The sequence below is a fragment of the Syngnathus leptorhynchus genome, chromosome 5, assembly GCF_054491065.1.
Source record: "Syngnathus leptorhynchus isolate UIUO chromosome 5, UIUO_Slep, whole genome shotgun sequence".
NCBI lineage: Eukaryota > Metazoa > Chordata > Actinopteri > Syngnathiformes > Syngnathidae > Syngnathus > Syngnathus leptorhynchus.
Window position 1 is genome coordinate 16,577,215 of NC_141199.1, and position 15,772 is coordinate 16,592,986.

General features: G+C 43.2%; 1 protein-coding gene across 3 annotated transcripts in view; it reads right to left on the bottom strand.

Annotated features, from left to right (window-relative positions):
* lrba (LPS-responsive vesicle trafficking, beach and anchor containing) overlaps positions 1-15,772 on the bottom strand; it is a 106,049-nt gene that overhangs the window by 75,329 nt on the left and 14,948 nt on the right. For all 3 annotated transcript variants that reach the window (XM_085912281.1, XM_085912282.1, XM_085912280.1), the window contains exons 20-25: positions 15,167-15,290; positions 14,893-15,085; positions 10,526-11,515; positions 10,269-10,450; positions 9,994-10,147; positions 9,562-9,742 (exon numbers count right to left, since the gene is read on the bottom strand). In XM_085912281.1, the coding sequence (XP_085768407.1) occupies positions 9,562-9,742; positions 9,994-10,147; positions 10,269-10,450; positions 10,526-11,515; positions 14,893-15,085; positions 15,167-15,290 (1,824 nt within the window). The remainder of the gene's footprint in view (positions 1-9,561; positions 9,743-9,993; positions 10,148-10,268; positions 10,451-10,525; positions 11,516-14,892; positions 15,086-15,166; positions 15,291-15,772) is intronic.

The window sequence follows — 15,772 nt, forward strand, 5'->3', positions numbered from 1 at the left end:
TTGGGAAGTGGGAATTTGGGGAATAGCGTGGAAGAATATGAAGAGTTGAAAACTGGAATGGGTTGAATCGGTTGAAAAACGTGGAATTTAGAGGTGAATAACGGAATTTTGGGGAATTTAGTGGAATTTGGTGGAATTTCAAATTTGAAAATGCGGAATTTTTGGGAAGTGGGAATTTGGGGAATAGCGTGGAAGAATATGAAGAGTTGAAAACTGGAATGGGTTGAATCGGTTGAAAAACGTGGAATTTAGAGGTGAAAAACTGAATTTTGGGGAATTTGGTGGAATTTTGCGGAATTTTTGGGAAGTGGGAATTTGGGGAATGTTGAGAATCTTTCCCAATGTGATGTGAATGTGCTGAATGACGTGAATTTGAAACTGGAATGACGTGAATTTGAAACTGGAATGACGTGAATGTGAAACGTTGAATGTGCCATTGAGAATGAATGGGGAAAAATTTGTCGGGAATTTGGGAATTTTGCGGAATCGGAGAATTTTCGGAATACCAAAAATGGAAGCGCTCATCTCGGGAATAGTTGGAATGAGTGAAAAGTGGAATGGAGTGAATGGGTTGAATTGTGTGGAAGAAGTAGAAGGACAGAAATCGCGGAGAATAAAATAGAATAATAATAATAATAACTAGAATTTGCAATTTCTGGAGAAATTGCGTGTGAAGGCGAAGAAGCTGAATATTTTTTGGGTCACTTCTGGTTTTATTTTGGTCATTTCCGGTTTATTTGGGTCACTTCCGGTTTACCTGAGGTCACTTCCTGTTTATTTGGGTCACTTCCGGTTTACCTGGGGTCACTTCCGGTTTGCCTGAGGTCACTTCCGGTTTATTTAGGGTCACTTCCGGTTTGCCTGAGGTCACTTCCGGTTTGCCTGAGGTCACTTCCGGTTCATTGGGGGTCACTTCCGGTCTATTTGGGGTCACTTCCGGGGTCCCTGGGGTCACTTCCGGTCCAATCAGGGCTCATTGGGGTCACTAGGGTCAATCCAAGATGGCCGCCACATAGTGGAAGTGGGGGTCAAGGGGGTGAATATGGGAAGCATGAGGTGAATAAAGTTGGAATGGGTTGAATCCGTTGAAAAACGTGGAATTTAGAGGTGAAAAACGGAATTTGGGTGAATTTGGTGGAATTTAGTGGAATTTGGTGGAATTTGGTGGAATTTGGTGGAATTTGGTGGAATTTCAAATTTGAAAATGCGGAATTTTTGGGAAGTGGGAATTTGGGGAATAGCGTGGAAGAATATGAAGAGTTGAAAGCTGGAATGGGTTGAATGGGTTGAAAAACGTGGAATTTAGAGGTGAAAAACGGAATTTTGGGGAATTTGGTGGAATTTGGTGGAATTTCAAATTTGAAAATGCGGAATTTTTGGGAAGTGGGAATTTGGGGAATAGCGTGGAAGAATATGAAGAGTTGAAAACTGGAATGGGTTGAATCGGTTGAAAAACGTGGAATTAAGAGGTGAATAACGGAATTTTGGGGAATTTAGTGGAATTTGGTCGAATTTGGTGGAATTTCAAATTTGAAAATGCGGAATTTTTGGGAAGTGGGAATTTGGGGAATAGCGTGGAAGAATATGAAGAGTTGAAAACTGGAATGGGTTGAATCGGTTGAAAAACGTGGAATTTAGAGGTGAAAAACGGAATTTTGGGGAATTTTGGGGAATTTGGCGGAATTTTTGGGAAGTGGGAATTTGGGGAATGTTGAGAATCTTTCCCAATGTGATGTGAATGTGCTGAATGACGTGAATTTGAAACTGGAATGACGTGAATGTGAAACTGGAATGACGTGAATGTGAAACGTTGAATGTGCCATTGAGAATGAATGGGGAAAAATTTGTCGGGAATTTGGGAATTTTGCGGAATCGGAGAATTTTCGGAATACCAAAAATGGAAGCGCTCATCTCGGGAATAGTTGGAATGAGTGAAAAGTGGAATGGAGTGAATGGGTTGAATTGTGTGGAAGAAGAAGAAGGACAGAAATCGCGGAGAATAAAATAGAATAATAATAATAACTAGAATTTGCAATTTCTGGAGAAATTGCGTGTGAAGGCGAAGAAGCTGAATATTTTTTGGGTCACTTCTGGTTTTATTTTGGTCATTTCCGGTTTATTTGGGTCACTTCCGGTTTACCTGAGGTCACTTCCTGTTTATTTGGGTCACTTCCGGTTTACCTGGGGTCACTTCCGGTTTGCCTGAGGTCACTTCCGGTTTATTTAGGGTCACTTCCGGTTTGCCTGAGGTCACTTCCGGTTTGCCTGAGGTCACTTCCGGTTCATTGGGGGTCACTTCCGGTCTATTTGGGGTCACTTACGGGGTCCCTGGGGTCACTTCCGGTCCAATCAGGGCTCATTGGGGTCACTTTAGGGTCAATCCAAGATGGCCGCCACATAGTGGAAGTGGGGGTCAAGGGGGTGAATATGGGAAGCATAAGGTGAATAAAGTTGGAATGGGTTGAATCCGTTGAAAAACGTGGAATTTAGAGGTGAAAAACGGAATTTGGGTGAATTTGGTGGAATTTGGTGGAATTTCAAATTTGAAAATGCGGAATTTTTGGGAAGTGGGAATTTGGGGAATAGCGTGGAAGAATATGAAGAGTTGAAAGCTGGAATGGGTTGAATGGGTTGAAAAACGTGGAATTTAGAGGTGAATAACGGAATTTTGGGGAATTTAGTGGAATTTGGTGGAATTTGGTGGAATTTCAAATTTGAAAATGCGGAATTTTTGGGAAGTGGGAATTTGGGGAATAGCGTGGAAGAATATGAAGAGTTGAAAACTGGAATGGGTTGAATCGGTTGAAAAACGTGGAATTTAGAGGTGAATAACGGAATTTTGGGGAATTTAGTGGAATTTGGTGGAATTTCAAATTTGAAAATACGGAATTTTTGGGAAGTGGGAATTTGGGGAATAGCGTGGAAGAATATGAAGAGTTGAAAACTGGAATGGGTTGAATCGGTTGAAAAACGTGGAATTTAGAGGTGAAAAACTGAATTTTGGGGAATTTGGTGGAATTTTGCGGAATTTTTGGGAAGTGGGAATTTGGGGAATGTTGAGAATCTTTCCCAATGTGATGTGAATGTGCTGAATGACGTGAATTTGAAACTGGAATGACGTGAATTTGAAACTGGAATGACGTGAATGTGAAACGTTGAATGTGCCATTGAGAATGAATGGGGAAAAATTTGTCGGGAATTTGGGAATTTTGCGGAATCGGAGAATTTTCGGAATACCAAAAATGGAAGCGCTCATCTCGGGAATAGTTGGAATGAGTGAAAAGTGGAATGGAGTGAATGGGTTGAATTGTGTGGAAGAAGTAGAAGGACAGAAATCGCGGAGAATAAAATAGAAGAAGAAGAATAATAACTAGAATTTGCAATTTCTGGAGAAATTGCGTGTGAAGGCGAAAAGCTGAATTTTTTTTTTGGGGAATACTGTGGAATGATTTTGGAATGAGTTGAATTTCTCGAGAAACGTAGAATTTTGAGGTGAAAAACGGAATTTTGGGGAATTTGGTGGAATTTGGTGGAATTTGGTGGAATTTCAAATTTGAAAACGCGGAATTTTTGGGAAGTGGGAATTTGGGGAATAGCGTGGAAGAATATGAAGAGTTGAAAGCTGGAATGGGTTGAATCGGTTGAATAATGTGGAAACTAGAGGTGAAAAACGGAATTTTGGGGAATTTGGTGGAATTTGGTGGAATTTCAAATTTGAAAATGCAGAATTTTTGGGAAGTGGGAATTTGGGGAATTGCGTGGAAGAATATGAAGAGTTGAAAACTGGAATGGGTTGAATGGGTTGAAAAACGTGGAATTTAGAGGTGAAAAACGGAATTTTGGGGAATTTTTTGGGAATTTGGCGGAATTTTGGGGAAGTGGGAATTTGGGGAATGTTGAGAATCTTTCCCAATGTGATGTGAATGTGCTGAATGACGTGAATTTGAAACTGGAATGACGTGAATGTGAAACGTTGAATGTGCCATTGAGAATGAATGGGGAAAAATTTGTCGGGAATTTGGGAATTTTGCGGAATCTGAGAATTTTCGGAATACCAAAAATGGAAGCGCTCATCTCGGGAATAGTTGGAATGAGTGAAAAGTGGAATGGAGTGAATGGGTTGAATTGTGTGGAAGAAGTAGAAGGACAGAAATCGCGGAGAATAAAATAGAAGAAGAAGAATAATAATAATAATAATAATAAAGTGAATGGAGTAGAATAACATATGTGTGAAGGCCTTCGCCTTCACACAATAATAATAATAACTAGAATTTGCAATTTCTGGAGAAATTGCGTGTGAAGGCGAAGAAGCTGAATATTTTTTGGGTCACTTCTGGTTTTATTTTGGTCATTTCCGGTTTATTTGGGTCACTTCCGGTTTACCTGAGGTCACTTCCTGTTTATTTGGGTCACTTCCGGTTTACCTGGGGTCACTTCCGGTTTGCCTGAGGTCACTTCCGGTTTATTTAGGGTCACTTCCGGTTTGCCTGAGGTCACTTCCGGTTTGCCTGAGGTCACTTCCGGTTCATTGGGGGTCACTTCCGGTCTATTTGGGGTCACTTACGGGGTCCCTGGGGTCACTTCCGTTCCAATCAGGGCTCATTGGGGTCACTTTAGGGTCAATCCAAGATGGCCGCCACATAGTGGAAGTGGGGGTCAAGGGGGTGAATATGGGAAGCATGAGGTGAATAAAGTTGGAATGGGTTGAATCCGTTGAAAAATGTGGAATTTAGAGGTGAAAAACGGAATTTGGGTGAATTTGGTGGAATTTAGTGGAATTTGGTGGAATTTGGTGGAATTTCAAATTTGAAAATGCGGAATTTTTGGGAAGTGGGAATTTGGGGAATAGCGTGGAAGAATATGAAGAGTTGAAAACTGGAATGGGTTGAATCGGTTGAAAAACGTGGAATTTAGAGGTGAATAACGGAATTTTGGGGAATTTAGTGGAATTTGGTGGAATTTCAAATTTGAAAATGCGGAATTTTTGGGAAGTGGGAATTTGGGGAATAGCGTGGAAGAATATGAAGAGTTGAAAGCTGGAATGGGTTGAATCGGTTGAATAATGTGGAAACTAGAGGTGAAAAACGGAATTTTGGGGAATTTGGTGGAATTTCAAATTTGAAAATGTGGAATTTTTGGGAAGTGGGAATTTGGGGAATAGCGTGGAAGAATATGAAGAGTTGAAAACTGGAATGGGTTGAATCGGTTGAAAAACGTGGAATTTAGAGGTGAATAATGGAATTTTGGGGAATTTGGTGGAATTTGGTGGAATTTGGTGGAATTTGGTGGAATTTCAAATTTGAAAACGCGGAATTTTTGGGAAGTGGGAATTTGGGGAATAGCGTGGAAGAATATGAAGAGTTGAAAGCTGGAATGGGTTGAATCGGTTGAATAATGTGGAAACTAGAGGTGAAAAACGGAATTTTGGGGAATTTGGTGGAATTTGGTGGAATTTCAAATTTGAAAATGCAGAATTTTTGGGAAGTGGGAATTTGGGGAATTGCGTGGAAGAATATGAAGAGTTGAAAACTGGAATGGGTTGAATGGGTTGAAAAACGTGGAATTTAGAGGTGAAAAACGGAATTTTGGGGAATTTTTTGGGAATTTGGCGGAATTTTGGGGAAGTGGGAATTTGGGGAATGTTGAGAATCTTTCCCAATGTGATGTGAATGTGCTGAATGACGTGAATTTGAAACTGGAATGACGTGAATGTGAAACGTTGAATGTGCCATTGAGAATGAATGGGGAAAAATTTGTCGGGAATTTGGGAATTTTGCGGAATCGGAGAATTTTCGGAATACCAAAAATGGAAGCGCTCATCTCGGGAATAGTTGGAATGAGTGAAAAGTGGAATGGAGTGAATGGGTTGAATTGTGTGGAAGAAGTAGAAGGACAGAAATCGCGGAGAATAAAATAGAATAATAATAATAATAACTAGAATTTGCAATTTCTGGAGAAATTGCGTGTGAAGGCGAAGAAGCTGAATATTTTTTGGGTCACTTCTGGTTTTATTTTGGTCATTTCCGGTTTATTTGGGTCACTTCCGGTTTACCTGAGGTCACTTCCTGTTTATTTGGGTCACTTCCGGTTTACCTGGGGTCACTTCCGGTTTGCCTGAGGTCACTTCCGGTCTATTTAGGGTCACTTCCGGTTTGCCTGAGGTCACTTCCGGTTCATTGGGGGTCACTTCCGGTCTATTTGGGGTCACTTACGGGGTCCCTGGGGTCACTTCCGGTCCAATCAGGGCTCATTGGGGTCACTTTAGGGTCAATCCAAGATGGCCGCCACATAGTGGAAGTGGGGGTCAAGGGGGTGAATATGGGAAGCATGAGGTGAATAAAGTTGGAATGGGTTGAATCCGTTGAAAAACGTGGAATTTAGAGGTGAAAAACGGAATTTGGGTGAATTTGGTGGAATTTAGTGGAATTTGGTGGAATTTGGTGGAATTTCAAATTTGAAAATGCGGAATTTTTGGGAAGTGGGAATTTGGGGAATAGCGTGGAAGAATATGAAGAGTTGAAAACTGGAATGGGTTGAATGGGTTGAAAAACGTGGAATTTAGAGGTGAAAAACGGAATTTTGGGGAATTTGGTGGAATTTGGTGGAATTTCAAATTTGAAAATGCGGAATTTTTGGGAAGTGGGAATTTGGGGAATAGCGTGGAAGAATATGAAGAGTTGAAAACTGGAATGGGTTGAATCGGTTGAAAAACGTGGAATTTAAAGGTGAATAACGGAATTTTGGGGAATTTAGTGGAATTTGGTGGAATTTGGTGGAATTTCAAATTTGAAAATGCGGAATTTTTGGGAAGTGGGAATTTGGGGAATAGCGTGGAAGAATATGAAGAGTTGAAAACTGGAATGGGTTGAATCGGTTGAAAAACGTGGAATTTAGAGGTGAATAACGGAATTTTGGGGAATTTAGTGGAATTTGGTGGAATTTCAAATTTGAAAATGCGGAATTTTTGGGAAGTGGGAATTTGGGGAATAGCGTGGAAGAATATGAAGAGTTGAAAACTGGAATGGGTTGAATCGGTTGAAAAACGTGGAATTTAGAGGTGAAAAACTGAATTTTGGGGAATTTGGTGGAATTTTGCGGAATTTTTGGGAAGTGGGAATTTGGGGAATGTTGAGAATCTTTCCCAATGTGATGTGAATGTGCTGAATGACGTGAATTTGAAACTGGAATGACGTGAATTTCAAACTGGAATGACGTGAATGTGAAACGTTGAATGTGCCATTGAGAATGAATGGGGAAAAATTTGTCGGGAATTTGGGAATTTTGCGGAATCGGAGAATTTTCGGAATACCAAAAATGGAAGCGCTCATCTCGGGAATAGTTGGAATGAGTGAAAAGTGGAATGGAGTGAATGGGTTGAATTGTGTGGAAGAAGTAGAAGGACAGAAATCGCGGAGAATAAAATAGAATAATAATAATAATAACTAGAATTTGCAATTTCTGGAGAAATTGCGTGTGAAGGCGAAAAGCTGAATTTTTTTTGGGGGGAATACTGTGGAATGATTTTGGAATGAGTTGAATTTCTCGAGAAACGTAGAATTTTGAGGTGAAAAACGGAATTTTGGGGAATTTGGTGGAATTTGGTGGAATTTGGTGGAATTTCAAATTTGAAAACGCGGAATTTTTGGGAAGTGGGAATTTGGGGAATAGCGTGGAAGAATATGAAGAGTTGAAAGCTGGAATGGGTTGAATCGGTTGAATAATGTGGAAACTAGAGGTGAAAAACGGAATTTTGGGGAATTTGGTGGAATTTGGTGGAATTTCAAATTTGAAAATGCAGAATTTTTGGGAAGTGGGAATTTGGGGAATTGCGTGGAAGAATATGAAGAGTTGAAAACTGGAATGGGTTGAATGGGTTGAAAAACGTGGAATTTAGAGGTGAAAAACGGAATTTTGGGGAATTTTTTGGGAATTTGGCGGAATTTTGGGGAAGTGGGAATTTGGGGAATGTTGAGAATCTTTCCCAATGTGATGTGAATGTGCTGAATGACGTGAATTTGAAACTGGAATGACGTGAATGTGAAACGTTGAATGTGCCATTGAGAATGAATGGGGAAAAATTTGTCGGGAATTTGGGAATTTTGCGGAATCGGAGAATTTTCGGAATACCAAAAATGGAAGCGCTCATCTCGGGAATAGTTGGAATGAGTGAAAAGTGGAATGGAGTGAATGGGTTGAATTGTGTGGAAGAAGTAGAAGGACAGAAATCGCGGAGAATAAAATAGAAGAAGAAGAATAATAATAATAATAATAATAAAGTGAATGGAGTAGAATAACATATGTGTGAAGGCCTTCGCCTTCACACAATAATAATAATAATAAAGTGAATGGAGTAGAATAACATATGTGTGAAGGCCTTCGCCTTCACACAATAATAATAAAGTGAATGGAGTAGAATAACATATGTGTGAAGGCCATCGCCTTCACACAATAAAGTGAATGGAGTAGAATAACATATGTGTGAAGGCCTTCGCCTTCACACAATAATAATAATAATAAAGTGAATGGAGTAGAATAACATATGTGTGAAGGCCATCGCCTTCACACAATAATAATAATGTATTGTATACAAAATGAGACTCAGGACGACAGGAAAATGAACATGTGTGTGTGTGTGTGTGTGACAAGGTGGTGGCAGCGATGTCAGCCCGGTTCAGCGTGTCTGCTCCAAGGTCACGCGGTGCAAGGTGCGCTCTTGAATCACCAAAGTAATCACGCTCACACGCTTCCCGACTTGCGCGCCGAGTCGGCAGCGAGAAACGCTTTCCCCTCCTTTGCGGCAAATAACGTCTTGCTACTTCGCTTGGCGCACTTGTAATCTCGTGTCATCTCGTGTCATCTATTGTAATCCGCAACCCCCCATTCACCGCCGCTGCTTGACAACTGACAAATCTCGGCCATTTGGAAAGCCAAGGAGGGAATTATTCCGTCTGGAAATGGCCTGGCTTTTTCCATTAGGACCACTCTCTCATACGGCCATTTGTAAAAAAAAAAAAAAAAAAAAAAAAAAAAAAAAAAAGGGAGACGTAGGGGAGGCGGGGGAGGAGGACCGCTAGACGCTAAAACCTTGTTACGCTCTGCCCAAATCGGATTAGGCGCCTTCAATGGGAAGCGCATACCTCATCAAATTTTCATTTTATAACAAATGCGACCGTGTGCGTCTTGTTGCTTTTGTCGGGAGACGCTTTGATTGCAATTTGGGTTTTCAATTGGAGTTACGGTTTCAACTGAGGGTGTGGACCTAACGTTTGGTAAGGAAGGGTTTTCAAATTCGGGTTCAAGACGAGGTTAGGGTTCGATATTTAACAGCCCGGAATATAAAAAGTATGAAAATGGCCCGAGGGCGGTTTGGCTTTTTCACTCTACGCAGCGGCACAGGCGAGGCCATTACGGCCAAATCACTACATCACGATAGCGACCATTTTACGACCATTGCCATGCGGTGGGGGGGGGGTTATAATAACAAGATAAGGGATGGCGAGCGGAGAGAAGACACACAAAGCCAATGCTTCAAAGGAGAAAAAAATGAGAAAGTGACACTACCGAGGCGGAGGCACTGTCGCAGGATGCCGCCCGACGACATGTTCTTCTCCGACTCGATCTCGGCGAAATTGAGCGAGCTGGCGAAGACCAGAATGTCCATGAGGTTGACGAGGCGCTGCAGGAAGGCCACCGAGGAGTCCAGCGTCAGGCCTTGAGAAGGCTCGATGTTCTCCAGCTCGTGCTGGAAGAGCGACAGACATCGCAGACGTGAAGGCGGGAGATGGAGACTCCAATGTGTTTGCAAAAAAATGCCGACATTGTTGTAAATGTAGTTAGAAACGATAAATCTGAATGCCCGAGACACGGAAGCACGGCAAGCCGTAAAAGGGAGGTCGGACGAGACAAGCTAACGACGTTAGGGAAGCGGCTAACGGCGGGCTAACGCGACTGGCAAAAGGTCAATGCAGATGGATGACGGTTCTCGTGACTTGCCGAAGAGGAGGTGGCGGCGGACAGGAGAGGTAGGATGCCGCCGCACGCCATGACCAGGTTGTCCACCACCTGCGAGATGAGGTGCACGCTGTTGTGCACAAACACCACGTTGTCGCTGCTGTTCACAAAGTCCAGGACCGTCTTGGTGGAGTGGCTGAACGGACGGAAAAAGACACCGCGTTCCAGTTTTAGACAAGTTACGACTTCAGGTTTTCAAATTAGGGTTCACTCCTGGAGTAGAGTTTCAAGTTCCTATCAAGAGAAAGCTGGCTTACCTCCTCCAGGTTTGCACGTCTGTCTCAATGGCGAAGAGCAGGTCTGTGAGGAGGCGCTGGTGCATGTGGGACCAGCGGAACTCCGGGATGCGGAACATGGGGGAACGCGGCACCGAGTTTTCGCTTTCTTTCGGCTGGGACGAGGAGGAACCGCCGGCCGTTGTCGCCGTTTGGCTCGTCTCCTGTAGATACAAGTGTGAAATTAAACCGGGCGATCGCACCGGAACATTTATTCCCCAAAAATCTATAATCCATACTGTTGAGTGTGCCTCCCTCAGTTCCAGTCTCTCGGTGTCTAACGCTACATTAGCCACATCCAAACGAGCTATTTTGATTTCTTTGATCTTCTGGCCGGCAGTGCTTGCGACTGTGCCACTCGAAGGGGATTGCTCCTCGGAAGCGCTTCTATCTTGACCGGTGGCTGACTCTGACTCCTGCCCTGTAGAGGGCGCTGTGGCCTGCTGCTCCACAGAAGTGGTTTCCACCTCTGATGGCTTTGTCGCATCCTTATCGTGTGCTTCGAGGCTCTCGGGTGCTTGCGAAGTCTCTGAGCTCTCCGGTACCACGTCAAGTCGGATTTCTTCATTGTTTTCTTCTAAAGCGGCTTCCTGCATTTCACCAACTTCCGGCTTCGCGTCACGGCCGTCGTACGACGACTCCTGGCTGTCATCGATGGGATCGCTGACCGAAGAAACGTCCACTGAGTCTTCGTTGGGGACCGAGGTACCACCCGACGAGCTGTTGTCCAGAGGGGGCGAAGGTTCCGGAGATGCCTGCTCATTCTCGGGATCATCTTTGACAGTTCCTTCACCCTTCGAGTCTTCATCTTTAGCAACTTGTCCCTCAACCGCGACAGAATCTTCACCCTGAGGTGCTTCTGGGAGATGATCTGCCTTCTCGAGCTCAATTGCTGGTTCCTGTTGGTCTGCTTTCCCATCCTGTTCTTCTAAGTTATTGGTTGGAGTCCCAGCATCTTCTTTGGAAGCCTCTTGAGACAGCGTCTGTTCATCCTCCGCCACTTCGGACGCGATAACAGACGCCTCCGGTGGGTCGGATGAGTCAACCGAGGGTTGGTCCACTGTGAGCTCGATGACAGTAGAGGGGGGGCCGTTGGTAGAGTCGGCGCTCTCTGCCATCTGGCTGACTCCGGAGACGGTTCGGATTGTGCCGAGAGACCCGGCGGATTCCTGACGCTTGTACTGGCGGAACATGCGGGACAGGTGCTCCTTGTGCTGTTCGTAGGTCACCTGTAAAGACACATTTGATTTGATTCACATTATTTTGTTATATTTTCCTTCTTTTCTTTGGGATTGACACTAAGAATGGTGACCAAATGAATTTCAGGAAGCATCACTCCACCGAGTAGCATTCCAGTATTGATTAGATAGCATTTGAGGCTAACTGCGCCATGTTCAAAAGCCTCCTGTCTCTTGTACGCGCAGCTACTTAAGAGCGATTAACCCCGATCAGTCTGGCTAGCATCAGATAGCCCTGGATGGAGCAGACTGCTCGTCCATAACCGCAACGCTCGGTGCTGAGGCCGTACTTGTAAGCGCTCATAGATTAGCGGCAGATGCCGAGCGCGTGTCCGGCATTGGCAAATCCCCCCACGCCTAATACAAGACCTCGCATTAATCACTGGGGCGGCAGGACAGAAAGTCAAAGATGGTGGAAATGGGTTGGGGGGGGGGGGGGGGGGGCTTGAGTGAAATTAGACCCACTTTCCAGCTTTTTTTTTTTTTTTTTTTTTTTTACCTGGGGCTATTTGAACAGCAGGGAAGGCGAGAGGGTCGGGGGGGGGGCTAAAAAACAAAAAAATTACTAAAAGCGGAAACAGAGGGGAGAGAAGGAAGGTGAGTAATTGGAATGAGAAGAAAGTGAAGCTGGGAAGAAAGCGAGGCTGATTGTTTGTAATTAATTAGGCGTTATTGTTCTAAATTAGCCCGCTACAAGCTTGCTCATTAATCTTCTGGAGTGGGAAGCAGTGACTGCTAATCCATAGCTGCCTCCAGAGTGCAGCAGCAGTTGTTGTTGTTGTTGCTGCTGCTCCACCCCCCCCCGTCATTTTCTCCCGGACTTCAGAGCCGCCACGCCATTAGTTTGGCCTTAATTGGATGTTAGGCAGGTCTGGCAATTAATAGGCTGCATTCCAGTTGCCGTGGAAATGGTGCGGTCGGGCCGAGTGGGACATCACATCAGTACACAAATATGCTGTCGGGGTGGTTGCTTTTCAAAATTGTAACCAGACAAAGGAGGCGGGGCCAAACCGGGGAAACGCGGTCCAATACGATCACGAAAAAGTCCGAACCCGAACCTGCTAGTGACGACTCGAGTGTGCTTGGTCAATAAACGTAACAAAAGCACAAAGCGACTTTCCTCCAGCGTGGCTGTGATCCAATTAACCAGATGCAACTCCTCCACCAAAATCAATCCCTTCAAGTACCGCAGCGGTAATTTGACAGATGCCGGCTGGTTTTGTGATACATCGTCCAAAAAAAAAAAAAAAAAACACCAAAAAATGAACTTCTACAGTCAACGGGAGGTTGTCAGGGTGATTTGGGAGATGGACGAGGGGTAACCAAATGAAAATGGCCCAAAAGTCATATTAAAATCATACAAAGCATCTGACTCGTTTCAACACGTCTGATAATCGGGTCTCTGATGTCGAGTGATATAAAAATCGAGACAAATATGCGGCAGACAAACAAAAGAGGCTCGTGGTAAACACACCTCGGGACGGGGTTGCCTCCAATTTGTAGCGCTTTTGACGCTAAAGAAACGAAATCATGAAGTGGGAACATATTTGCCAAGGCGCGTACGCTCTCGGGAGGATGGCTCGTATTTATGAGCTCTCGTTCCTCCGGCGGGCGCCGCGCCGCGCCACTCGGATGAATATTCAATGGGCTTGGAGAGGAGAAGGGCTTCTTCGAGAGGGAAAAGGCGAGGACGTGCGCCTAGCGACTCGTTTTCAAAGACACACACACACACACACGCAGACGCAGCCCTGCAGCAGTGGGAGGAGAGAGCAACAGTGACAAACAGCTCAGGCGCTACAAAGGTGGCAGGAAATCTATCAAACGGGACAATAAAATTGCAATTGAGTTTCTTTAGCTTTTTTTATAGCGCATGCATGTATCTTTTGTGGCGAATCACAGCACTTGGAAGTGTGTGTTTGTGGGGCTGGAATCTCACAAAAGCTATAGATAGGGCGACACAAAAAAAAAACCAACACATAGCATTAAGCTTTGTGGAAAAAGAAAAGGAAGGGTTAAGGGAAATTCTCTTAGCCAATAAGGTATATGATAATGTTGTGACAATATTTAATACAGCTAAATAGGATTGAAAGTGTTTGCTATATTAGAACTATATCTTTACAACTATAAAAAAATACTGAAAAAATGTATTTTAAAAATACCAAATTTCCAAAACTATATATTGTTATGTACAATAATTTTCTATCAATTTATTAAGTGGAATTAGATCAAATAGAATAGAATTTCTTGAAAGATAATATAGTCCTGACCTGACCTAAAGTAAAATATATATTGGGGGGGAAAAAAAAGAATCACTGAATTTTGGGGAAGAAACATAATAAATACATTATTGTAAAAAGTACAAGACTATTTTAATCATTATATTGTATCTAAAATGTATCAAGTAAAAAGGCATACTACATTTAATTCCTAATATCTGAATTAAATTAATACATACTTTAAATATAATGTAGCCAAGATGGTGTATATCTGAAAAAATATACATTTTAAGAGGATATATATTTGAAAAAAAATAAAAGTCACCGTGACTATCTTTTTACAGTCGCTGAATCAAATAATTCAAATCTTAGCTATATTATAAGTTACATTGATGTAAGACACCAGTCCCTTGTGCATGCATTCCATCATACACACATTTTATTTTGATTCCAAGGCCCTTTGAAAGCTCACACACACACACACACGCACATAGCCTACTTGCGCCCCCTTCAGACAACCAACAATCCCTGCACCCACACTGTGTCAAGTGGGTGCCTCTCACATCACAAGCACATCTTTAACTCACCCTTCACTCTGCTGAGGCTTTTAACCCCCCGCCCCCCCCTATCCACCCAGACCACAACTCCACACCGTCCCACGGTTACTTTGCCGTTTTGGAACAGACGGACGTAACGCGATAGCCACAATGACTTTCTTCAAGCGCTAAACGGCGCTTTTTGCAAATGAGAAGTGCCAGCGGTTGATTTTCATCTGTGAAGGAAAGCCGGTCTATATGGAAATAAAAGAGGCCGGATTGACTGGTCGCACTGCCTTTTTGGCTTTGGTGCTACTTTAACGGGACGGCTTCGCTTAGGACAGAATGTGTGCTAATTTTGGGGGCCCGCCTGATGCTAATGTTGCCGCCAACAGTGAATGGGCGTGTCTTGAAAACTGTGGACAGGAAAACAAACCCTCGTCGGTGTAGGAAATAATGACAAAGATAATTAAAGAGGAGTGTGACCTGCAGTGGTGTGTGTGTGTGTGTGTGTGTGTGTGTGTGTGTGTGTGTGTGTGTGTGTGTGTGTGTGTGTGTGTGTGTGTGTGTGTGTGTGTGTGTGTGTGCGTGCGTGTGCCATAATGAGCTCTCTGACCTTGGCGTGGGTGATGGACAGGGTGTCCACCCAAACGCGCCATCCACCCCATTCGTACTTGATGGCGTGGTAGAGCAGAATGCGGAAGACGGCGTACACCATCTCGGTGACTTTCTGCTCCTCGCTGTTTTGCGGGCTGATGAAGCAGAGCGACAGCATCCACTCTTGCCACACCGAGCACTGCAGCAGGCTCCTGGGGGGGGGGGGGGGGCACACGACGGCGTCAGGATCGTGTGAGCGTGTGTGAGCGTGTGTGCGCATGTGTGTGCGTTACCTGCGGTTGTCTCGGCTGTTGTTGAACAGCTTGATCATGTCCGACAAGAAAACCTTGCGCACCTCCATGCTCTCTGGTGACAGTGTAGAGGTCTTCAGTAAGGCTGCTATGACCTTCAGAATTTCTGGAAGTAAAAAATATATATTAGTGTTTTTAGAATATTGTTAAAGATTTTAGAAAGGGGGGGGGCATGAGTATTTTTCTAGACAAAAAAAGAAATGTACTGAAATAAAATTGTATATTTTTTTAAAATTATTATTTTTAATGTATATTTTTCATCACGGAAAACATCAGGAATACAACATTGAATTTCATTTTTCTGTTGAGAAAAATTCATGTTCAAATTCATGAGCATAAAGTCACATTTTCTCATTAAAAGTATATTATATCATATTACAATATTAAATCTCAATATAACAGAAATAAATTAAAAAAAATGTTTTGTTTCAGAGAAAATATTGAATTATTCACAGAAAAAGTCCTAACTTTATACATCTTAAATTAGGGTAGTTTATTTGTTCTATTTAAGATATCACAATGTCGGCAAAAGCTTTGAAAATGTTGGCCTTATTTTTTTTATATAACGGAAAAAAAAAAGGCTCGTCG